Source organism: Nannospalax galili, unplaced genomic scaffold, assembly GCF_000622305.1.
Source record: "Nannospalax galili isolate Female #2095 unplaced genomic scaffold, S.galili_v1.0 scaffold93, whole genome shotgun sequence".
NCBI classification, from domain to species: Eukaryota; Metazoa; Chordata; class Mammalia; order Rodentia; family Spalacidae; genus Nannospalax; species Nannospalax galili.
Window position 1 is genome coordinate 8,544 of NW_008333405.1, and position 11,930 is coordinate 20,473.

General features: G+C 40.4%; 1 protein-coding gene across 1 annotated transcript in view; it reads right to left on the minus strand.

The window, feature by feature from the left end:
- LOC103730098 (nesprin-1) overlaps nt 1-11,930 on the minus strand; it is a gene marked incomplete at its 3' end in the record, with an annotated part of 21,776 nt that overhangs the window by 7,549 nt on the left and 2,297 nt on the right. The window contains 2 exon segments of the mRNA XM_008828275.3: nt 5,976-6,137; nt 6,331-6,498. Of these exon segments, the coding sequence (XP_008826497.1) occupies nt 5,976-6,137; nt 6,331-6,498 (330 nt within the window).

An 11,930-nucleotide genomic window follows, 5' to 3' on the forward strand; every position in this document is an offset into this window, starting at 1 on the left:
CCCGACAGGAGATACCTTCCTTTGAGTTGTTGGCCAGGGTGACCCAAGGGACTCCCAAACAGTAACCCAGCATAGAATTGGGACAATGAACATCAGACCCTAATATTTTCTAAAGGAATACTGGCAACTGATTGCTGCTAGATGAGGAAGATCTGAGCTCCCTAAAACAAGGAACTCTAGATAGGCTGACAAGATTCAGTGGATGGACGAGCACTGGGAAATGGCTGGGGGCACCAACAACACAGTGGACAATAACAGGGATGACAAAGTATACGGGTCCATGGAGGGGGGAAAGTTTATGGGGGCTGTCATTTGGGATGTGGGTATGTAGATGAATAAGATTGTTTGTGATGTTCTGTATGAAAAACACAAAAAATCAACAAATAAAAAATTTGTTATATTTGAGGAAGAAGCATAAAAATTTGCTTCATGTTAATTAGTAGAGGTGAAAAATACTACCATTAAAATCTACCTGATGACCTTATATCCATGCTCAGGTGCCAAGGATCTCAGAAAGTAACCGACTCTGACTAGTAATACTCAGGTACATAGAGATTAGAGATGCATATGCAAACATCTAAGTGTTGGTAGCATTAAAAATGATATTGTTTTCTGTATGAAACAATATATTTTAAAATGAAATGCAGATGTTTCTTAAAGGTTAAAACCTCATTCAATTTTATGTCTTATGGGCTTTATACAGAGTTCAATATTGTATAACTGTATTAATTCAACTGTGAACCTAAAAATTTACAGTCAATTTTGAAAGAGATATATCTTAGCTCTGGAAATTGTTATTGAATATGTCAATGCTGTTGTAATGAAATGCTTCTTCTAAGTATGTGGTTATTAAATAAATAATTAAAAATAAAAGAAATGGAAATGGAACTCTAGAAGGTGTCATTGTGTTGTCACCTATTTCTTTTTATTAATAAAATATACATATTGCTTAAAAATATACATTATAGAAAAATCACACTGCTCCCATTAAGATGCACAATTAATATAAATTAATACTTTTAATAAAAGTACTTTGAGCTTCTCTCAAATGCCCAGTTCTTTTTTTAAGTTTTATTTGTTATTTTTATTTTGTGTGTATGAGTGTATGCCTGCATGTATGTAAGTGCACCTGTGTTGTGCAATGCCTGCAGAGGTCAGAAGAGGGCGTCAGATCCCCTGGAACTGCCGTTACGGATTTTTGGTAGCCACCATGTGGTTGCTGGGAATTGACCTTTTTATTTTGTGTGTATGAGTGTATGCCTGCATGTATGTAAGTGCACCTGTGTTGTGCAATGCCTGCAGAGGTCAGAAGAGGGCGTCAGATCCCCTGGAACTGCCGTTACGGATTTTTGGTAGCCACCATGTGGTTGCTGGGAATTGACCCAGGTCCTCTGCGAGAGTAGCCAGTGCGCCTAACCACTGAGTAGTCTCTCCAGTCCCAAATGCCCAATCCTTTAACCATAGGGTAACACACGAATCTCAAGGAAATAGAAATTTTATGCTGACTCTCCGGATTATTTCTTTGAGCACAGTTTTTTTCACAGTCTATTACACATATTTTTTTCCAAAACAAATCTAAAAACAAAATAACCTCAGAGTTCTCTACTGTCTATCACTGAGCTGTGTGTGGCAAAAACACCAGATGGTCCCAAACATCAGATATCCTAATAATCAAAGTCCCAAACACAGGGAGCTCAAACTTCATAACAACCATTACCAGCGTTTGAACTGCATTGAATGTTCCATCATACACAATACAGAGACTAACTAGAGGGGCCTGGCACACCAACCAAGTTCAGTACATTTGACAAATGTCTAGAGGAAAAGTGTAAGAATTAGGCTGATAAGAAACAAAACTTTCAGCAGAGCATTGGATAAGTCTTAATCGAAGCTCTTCTCTCAGTGTTTTAAAATATAAAAACTACCCTGCGCTTTCTTACCTCCACTCAGTGGAAATTTAGAAATAACAATTCTATCATAACACTCGGGATTTTTAAAGCACCATTCCCGAACTCAAGAACAAATTTGGATATTGCAATGCCATTAACTTTGCATGTAGGCAGTTTTATCTCGGAATTCGTAGAACTTAGAAAGAGTGAAAGCAAACAAAAATAGCCTCTGAAGGAAAATGTTAGACTTGTGATTATATGCAGAATTATACTGAATTAAACATCCTTTATGTCTTCCCTCCCTCCCCTTCCCTCCCAAGCTGATAGTTTCTAATTAATTGACATTATAGTTAATTGGTATTAATTTGATAGTTAATATTTGATAGTTAAGCCCCAGTGTCTGGTACTCATCATGGAACTGGCTGTATCTTCTCACTGTGGTGATGGCTGGCACTGCTCTTGGTAATTAGGAAGAGGAGAGAGGTCATGTGGTTGGTCTAAATGGCAAGAGAAGTCACAGATTCCCTTCTAATTTATAATACTTAGCAATGGTGTGAAATTTTAGCTGCTCAGAGTTCAGAGAATGAATCACTGTGAGGAGCTCATCCTTAAGGGGGACATCTATTTTGTTTTCACTGAATTTTTGTACATTTCATACAGAACATCTCAATCAAACTTAACCATCTTTCTTTCTATCCCCTTCCCCACTGGCACCCTCCCACAGGAGTCCTGTCCAAGGACAAGCATTCTGTAGACTCTTAGTCTCTACACTTTGGCCATTCATGACATTTTGTGTTCTGGACCCTCTGTTGCATGAGAGAGCTTCATTAATGAGAACTGAGATATTCATTATTGTCTTCTTTACCCCTTGTTCCATGTTCTGTGAGTCTTAGGTGTAGAGGTTGCATTGTAGATGTGCCACTTTAGGTTTGGGCAATTCATAGATAATGTCTGTGCGTGGCCAGCTGTGGTACTCTGTAAATCTATATCTATATCTATCTATTTATCTCTATATACATATATGTATGTATTCATTCTACCAGTGCTGTTTCTTTAGAGAGCCCTGACTAATACACTTGGGAGGCAGAGGCAGAGGCAGGTTGATTTCTGGGAGATCAGGCCAGGTTAGTCTACATAGGGAGTTCTAGGCCATCTGGGGCTATAGGGAGATCCTGTCTCAAAAAAACAAATGAAAAAATATAAATAAATAAATAAGTAAATAAATAATAAAAATGGAAGAGAAAAAGTCTAGCTAGTCAAAAATCCAGATTGATGAGAGAAGGGCTCACGAAGACCCTCCCCTCCCCTAGGGGAGGAGCTTTTACAATTAAAGGCTACTCCAGTGGATGGCCCTACACCCATGTGCATATGGACAGCACTGACTGAGCTCAGTGGGCTATGAAAAGAGAATAGAAATTTGGGAGAGGGTTGTGGGAGAGAGAGGGTCTGAGAGGATTTGGAGTGGGAGTGGGGATGGATATAATCAGAATACAGTGTATACATGAGTGAAATTCTCAAAGAATAATAAAAATATATTAAAGATAATAATAATGAGCAAGTTTTGAGTCTTCTCTAGTAAATGCTTGGATAACCATTTGGTTCCCCATCCAGTGTTTACATACTTTTCATACTAATAAAGCAGATGGTTGTGAAGCTTGGAGCTAATATGTGTGCTCTGTTGGAAACTCTAGGATGTGGGCTACTAGGAGGCTGTTTTCTTGTGGAGCCTAACTCTTGAGTGAGGCAGTGAAGGGTCTTAGGGAGAGCTGTGGCCAGTTACCTAGGTAACAGGGATAAGAGACCTCAAACAAAGCTGGAGATAACCTGAATGTAGCAGAATAAAACTATTTAAACCTTCTGCTGGATCACTGGTTCCCGATAATTATGTGTGACTCTCAAGTAACTCCCATACAGCCCTTAGACAAATTATGCTATATTGTTTTTGATGCTTAAAGACAGTGGACATTCACAGGACAGCCCATCAAGCTGGCACTCAGAGCTGTGATCAAAGGAGAGACTCTCCCTCTCCTCTCTTTAGGTACTGTGAAGCCAATTTGGGAACAACAGGGCAGACAGAGCTGCAGGACCAAGAACAAAGAGTGGCCCACAGCCTTAAGATGAGAGTGAGGTGGGTGTGAGCTGTGAAGAGACAGGGGCATCAGACAAGAAGGGCTGGGACATGGAGGCCCTGCTAGAAGGGAGCGGGGCTTATGGAGGGTAGTAGCAGTCTAGGAAGTCAGTGGGTGGAGGTCAGAGGAAAATAGCCTTGCAATAGTTAACCTCATCCCTGAGCGTCCTCATGATTGGTCTGGTCTATGAAAACAAGTTGGTTTTAGCTTCATACTTTATGGCCCTTTCCCAAAACCCTGCAGATTCTGAGTAACTTTGCAGGTGGCAGAAAAGTTGTTTGTCAAAATATCTAAAAAATAGATCCATCTGTGTACTTAGATGTCTGTCTTAAGAAGTTATGAGTGTCAAAAGCCTGACACCACTATTTTGCAATATGCCATCTCTAGATGAAATGTTAGTTTTATCTTCAACTGAAAGGCCCCATATTGCAAAAGAAAGCACTTGTATTTGACACCACATATGAACCTCTAGCAATGAAGTTCAAGGTTAGACTGGTTTCCAAAACTGGAAAGGTATACAACAAAGAACAAAGTGTATAACTTCAGTGTATGTGTGTGTGTGTGTGTGTGTGTGTGTGTGTGTGACGTGGGGGGGTGTATGTGTATATATGAGTGTGTGTATGTATATATATATGGGGGTGTGTACAAGTGTGCATATATGCATATATGTGTGGATAGTGTGTGTAAATTAATGGGTATGTGAGCATGTATGTGTATGGGTGTGTATACTTGTTATGTATGAGTGTGTGTATATGCTTCTACATATGTGTATGTGGGATGTATATGTGTTTAAGAGTGTGTGTATGTTCTGATGGCATGTGTGTATGTATATGGGGTATATGTATGTTTAAGTACGTGTATGTGTATGCATATGTGTTTATATGTGTATTTTTATGCATGTGTGTGAGTTTATATATGTATGGGTGTGTGTGTGTCAGAGTGTGTGTGTGTGTGTGTGTACTCCTGGAGACGAAGGTCTGAGCCTTGGGCATCTAAAGACATCATCCTTTCCATTTGCTTTCTGTCGGATGGTCAAATGCTCCTGGGTCTTGCTTAGGGTTAGACAGCATTTCCCTAAGTGACTCAGCACACAGGTGAGCCAATGCCTGCACATTCTTAGACTCATGATCATGTGTTAACACACACAATGATACCACTAACAAACTTACCATGTTCAGTTAGGGATTCTGGAGAGTGAGCCTAACTTGTAGTACTTGCATCCTGTGACTAATATATCTCAGCATGCATTTGATCTTTGATCTTTCGGTTGTGATCCTGAGCCTTTAACAGCTGTGCCATCTCTCCAGCCCTCAGCATTCATTTTAAACTGATGTGGAGTTTCTGTTTGTTTTTTTGTTTTGAGGCTGAGTCTCACTATGCAGTCCTAGCTGGGCTGGAACTCACTATATAGACCAGGCTGTTCTTCAACTCCACCTGCCTCTGCCTCCCTGGTGCTGGGATTAAAGGCATGCACCACCATGAATGGCCCTAAACATGGCATCTTTAACTGCATTAGATTAGTGAATCAGCTCCTTTCTTTATATAAAGTTCAAGGTTTCTTTAATAGGCTTTAAAAAATCGCTTAAGTCAAAACAAGAATCCTCCAACTGCTTTTTCCCATTGAAGCCTGAGACTCCTGGAGGAGGCAGATTTGTGATGGATCTGTACAATGGCTCGCAGCAAAATGAAAACAACTGGGCAACTGGAAGAAGGATCATTTGTGTAAGAAAAGCCCCAAAGCAACAGCAGTGCACGTGGCTTTTAAAATTTAGAATCCATCTCTGACTTCCCTTTTGCCTTCTGAGATCCCACCGTGAAACACCTGGCAAAAATCAGGAACCTCGCGCACTCCAAAAACCACCATTCAGCTCTCCCCAGCACAAGCCTGGCAGGCCCATACAGAGCACACCCATTCCATCCTGCAGGAAGCGGAAGTCATGGCCGCTGCAGTTTTTACCTGATGCTCGGCCATCTGGCTTTCTGGACTCCTGTCTGGCTGGAGGCTCTCGCTCAGCTTCATCTCCATGGCCTCCATTTTCGTGGAGATGGACTGGAGAGAGTCCTGGTACTTCTGCTGGCATTCCAAAGCTTCATAGAAGGTCCGCTGCTTTTCACTGATCTAAACAAGAAAAGGGCTCTTACCAACAACTTCCTGCCTCTTATCTTACAGATTGTGACACTTCTTTACTCACAACTTTACCCAAGGGCATTCAACTGTATTCTGGGTGTGCAACTCTGCATGTATTTCATAAGATAATACATAAGGTGATGGGTGTCTGGGAGCTTGACCAATTCCATGTTTAAAGGCTTACCACATTTTTTAAGGTTTCCCAAGAACGTTGTAAGTCTCCCAGCTTGGCAGTAGCCGATGACTCCAGTCCAGGCTCATAGAGCTCCTGGGATGCAGTGGGGCTGGGAGGAATCTTTGCAGCATCTGACTGCAACCTCTCAGCAGACAGGGCTTGGTAATAGGCAATGTCCTGGAAGGGAAATGTGGAAGGAAAGATGATCTAAGTTAGCATGCTTCAGGGTCTATTCTTCAGGTGGTGGAAAGGTCTAAAATTTACATCCCCCTCACCCCCCACCCAGGGACTACAAACTCAGTAGGCTAAAATAAGCTTATGACAACAAGATTTAAAAATAACAAAGTATGCAGGGCATGGTGGCACACACCTTTAATCCCAGGGACCAGGAAGGCAGAGGCAGGCGGATCTCTGTGAGTTCAAGGCCACCTGGTCTACATAGTGAGTTCCAGGACAGCTGGGACTACAGGGAGACCCTGTTTCAAAAAGACCAAAACAACCCCAAACCAAACCAAACCAAACCACAAAAAAACAAAATAACAAGTACAATTGTTTTAAAATTTGGGTTAATATGAAAAAAATCAAGTGTACCAGTATTTCAATGGCTGAAATACATTCTTCTTTTATATTTGATAAAATGGAAATGCAAAGGATTTAAGCAGTATATCTCTATTTAATTACCATAGCAAAATAAGAGAATCTAAATTATCTAGTTCCCAAAATGTTGTTCAAGGCTTTGATTAAAGTTTGAATAATGTTTTGAAAGTATCTGATTTACAAGTTAAATCTAGTAGAGGCAGGAAGATTTTTTTCATATTAACCCATAGTTTGAGGCCAGTGTGAACTTGAACATGAACCTGGAAAATTAGTCTATAGAATCTAATTTTGCAGATGTAGCTAGATTTCACTATTTATGAATTCATTGCTCACAAATATAGATACTTCAAATATTTGATGGAAAATATAATGAAATTTAAAATACTCTAAGAAACAAATAACATAAAAAGGCCTTTGTATTTATTTCCTGGAAATACATTAAGAAATCATTAAAGTTAATGAGGAAAACTCATGATTTTAACTTAATTTATTACTAAAATCATATTCTATGTATGTATGTATATATATATATATTTTTTTCTTGTATTGATAACAAAATTTAATATGTCAAGATGTAATTGTGGAGTTTTCTGTGTTTTCAATGGTGTATGTATGTGGTATATATACTTGTGTGTGCACATGTGTGTGCTTACATGTGAAAGTCAAGAGGTGGATGTCCAGAGTCTTCCTTGATCTACCTTATTTTTTGAGATAGGGTCTCTCACTGAACTTGAAGCTCATTGATTTGGCTAGGCTGGCTGGCAAGTGAACTCCAGGGGTCCACCTATCTCTGCCTCCCCACTGCTGGGTTTACAGATACGTGCCACCTTGCCCGGCGTTTATGTAAGTGCTGGGGACACGAATTCAGGTCATGCAGGCACCATTCCTCCAGCCCCTGTGTTTTCAATAGTTTCTATATGTGCTTGTCTATATCTTAAATGGGGAGCAATATTTGTATTCTGTGAGTTGCTATCTTACAGTTCATTGCTTCTGCCGTTATACTGCTGAAGCTAAGTATGGCAATTAAAAATTCTGGGCCTTGCTGATAATCATGTATTAGAAAAAAAAAGAAAGAAAGAAAGAAAAAAGAAAAACGAACTCTGAAGAAAGTTTCCAGCCACGTGGGAAAACAGAGTAACAGCAGGCAGTGGTCTGGAATGGTGGTGGGGTGTGTAAAATGCCAAAAGGGGAAAGCAGCAGAATGAGCTCAGACTGGGCTTGGGACACCTGAAGTTCTAGTTGAAGTTTTCCTACTATGCTTTGGAATCAGAGCAAGTCACACCCATCTTGTGTATTGGCTTAACACTGAGTATTTCTGAGAGTATGAAGTAGCCTAGAATTACCATGGTGCCGTCTACTCATTTTGTTACTGTGGCTGACGTCCCTAACATTTACTGCCGATGTAGAAACATGGGTACTGGTCCCTTCATTCCTTACCCTGTCACTATCTTGATCTACCCGTTTACTTTCCAGAATACATATGTATATATGCATATGTGTCACATATAAAATACACACATAACATACACACACTATATACCTAATATACAAGATACAATATACATACAATATGTGCACAAAATGTAGATGGCACACAGTACAGACATACAACGCATGCTCTATAACCCAGCCTCACTTCTCCTTCTCTCTCTGCTCCTGGGTGTGGATGCAATACGAGCATCCAGCCTTCTCCTCCTGCTCTATGCTTCCCCACCTGCCACCATGTCTTCCCCACCAGGATGGACTGTATCCCTCTGGAGCTATAACCCCAAATAACCCTGCTCTCCCTTGAGTCCTTTTTCAGGGTATTTTATCACAAAATTGAAAGTAGATAAGACTTCCTCCCATGCTGAGCCCATTGATTTAGAATGATCTGTTCTAACAGTCCTGTGTACAGCTGCAAGGTAAATTCCCTCTATGGTTAATGCTTGGCTTCTGGATAAAGTACTGATAGTTTATGTGGCCTAAATTTACTTACGTGGTCCTTCATGGTGTGGTTCCCATGGCCACTCCCAACCTAAGTCTCTGATTATATTGAAACTCTGCGGATGCCTTGGTGGCTCACATTTCTTTCTCCTTCCACAGCTTCCCACATGGGGTCCCTTCTGCCTGAGAAGCTTCACCATCAAAGTATACTTCAAATACCTATCTATTCTTCATGTACAGCTAATGCGGTCAGGCCTGACATAGAACTAAAACCCACTGTCTTGGGCATTACCTCTGTGGTGTCCCATCACACCCATCACATCGTGCTTCCCATGCTCAGGCCACTTATCATCCTCCAGTCTCACCATTTTCCTGTTCCCACAGACTGTCCTAGTGCCTGCGGCCTTTCATCCTGAGCATGGTCTGAGTGTTCAGCAACTAACAGGCAGGGTTATGTGCATAATGGATCATGCATCTAAAGTTAATGTGCAAACACTATCATTTCATACAAATGGAAGATCATACAGTAGCCCCCCTCCCCCACATCCACGCTTTCACTCTCTGTGATGTCATTTAACCATGCTCAATCACAGCCTTGAAATTCATAAATGGGAAATTACATAAAGCATAAATAAGTCTTATTATAGTATATTGTTGTGATTGTTCTATTTTATTGTTGCTGGTGGTAATCTCTTACTGTACCTAGGTTTGTAACGATAATTGCATCATAGGTGTGTCTACATAGGAGAAAGCATAGTTTGTCTGCTACTATCTATGGATTCCAGTGCTTACTGGGCATCTCAGAATGTATCTTCTGTAGGTGAGGCAGGATTACTAGATTATCACTCTCCTCAAGGAACAGTGAAACCTGGATTTAGATGTAAAAAATTTCAGTTGCACACCCCAGTATAAATGCAGAGGATCCCCAAAGCTAGAATACAATAAAAATTTTTTTATGGTTCTATATGTATATGACTCAAGCCTATAGACAGAATGGCAACTGGATTCTTAAAAGGACTTAAAAACCTATCATCAGGCCAGGCATGGTGGCACACACCTCTAATCCCAGCACTTGGGAGGCAGAGGCAGGTGGATCTCTGTGAGTTCAAAAGGTCATCCTGGTCTACATAGTGAGTTCCAGGCCAGTTGGGGCTACAGGGAGACCATGTCTCAAAAAAACGAAAAAAAAAAAAAAAAAACAACAAAAATCTATCACCGGGCATGTTGGAGGAGGGACTGCATAAATGCAATACATAAAATGCATAAAAAGTCTTATACATAGTATAGTGAGGAATCACACTTAAAAACATGTCTGTCATTGCTCATGTGTCTAAGGTTAAGAGAGTTGTTACCTTCTAGATGCCCACAGAAATAAATCTGGACAACTATATAACTATGATTCGATCTCCATTTTCTAGTTTTTAAAGTACTTTCATGATTCACATTGCACTTAATGTTCACGATTTTGTGAGTTAAGTAATATCACTTTCCATTTATTCATGAAGGTGTAGACAGACTTCTCAGGTACATACAGCTTGCTACAGAAAGGGCTGAGACCCCATGGAGCTTTTGATCTGGAGGCCAGAGATTTGACTCTTTCATGGAATCCAGGTTGTGACTTGTATCTACTGGGCTCAGAAGCCTGTAGCAAATTCTGAGGATACCTCCTTGTTTCTTCTCTTTCATAGCCAGCAGAGGGAACACACTAGCTGTGAGGGGATCAGCTTGCTATGCAAGGGAGAGCTACTTACAGAAATAACAAGTATAAAACCTCTCAACAGGTGCGATGCTATCAAGCAGATATTTGGCTTTCCTTTGGAACTGCTATGTGCATTCTATGGTGTTTGCTGTCTAAAAACTGGAACTTATGGACACCTCATAGACGCTCCAAAAGTTCAAGAACCAATTCTGTTATCCAGTGCATCACTGGTCACGCTGTTACAGTTTCTTTTTGTGTTCTGATTTACATTGCTGTACAAGAACATATAGTCACATAACTGGATTCCTGGATTTGCTTGATAAATGCCTAGGATCTGTTGCCTATTTCAGAGTTCCCCCAAAGTAAGGCCTTCTGCCTTAGCCCAAGTAAGTCACTTCCACTGACTAACCGGATTCCGTATCTAGATGTTTAAACAACATTGTGATTTAATTGTTTTCCTATGATTAGGAGCCAAAGGAAGCCTAACCTGACTCAGATTTAAGATGTGATTAGGCTCTATGATTATTGTTATTAAAACACATGTGCATTTTGTCATGACACACAAAATATTCCTGTGTACATTGAAAAGACATTTTTCAAGAAGTACAATCTTTCCACAATCTGACTCAAGAGCATTATTAACTACTCTGTGTGAAAATTTTGAGACCATTGATGTATCATGTAATCTTTTCAATATATTGTCAGCTGACAAAGGTCCATTTCCTCTGATTCTAATATCATCTGTGACTACAGGAAAGAACACATCATCTAAGGGTGAGTAATTCATATTTTTAAATCAGAACTTGGAGAACAGTTGCTTAAGCCTCCCCAGGAATGCTGAACTTCTCTTTTTTTGTTGTTCTTATTAATTTCCTCTTATCACTTGCCGTTTTTTATTTTATGCTGACCTTTCTGTCTGGAGTATAAAGTTCATGCGGGTTTTGGCTCCTGTCACCTCCACCTCAGTTTATCCTCCAGACTCAGCAGAAGCCAAGCAGGCACTCAGATATGTATTTTGTTTTGTTTTGTACTGTGTTATGTGTTTGAGACAGGGTATCACTCTGAAGCCCTAGCTGAACTTGAACTCATTTTGTAGCCCAAGTTAGGCTACAAAATGGTAATCCTTCTGCCTCAGCCTCCAGAGTCTTAGGATCACAGGTATGAACCATCACACCCAACTAAGAATGTATTTGATGAGTGGATGAATCAATAACTTCCCTGGAATTATTTTGATTTCTACCAATAGACTCTTGTATTATAGCCGGGCGTGGTGGCACATGCCTTTAATCCCAGCACTTGGGAGGCAGAGGCAGGTGGATCTCTGTGAGTTCAAGGTCAGCCTGGTCTCCATAGTGAATCCAGGACAGCTGGGGCTACAGGAAGACCC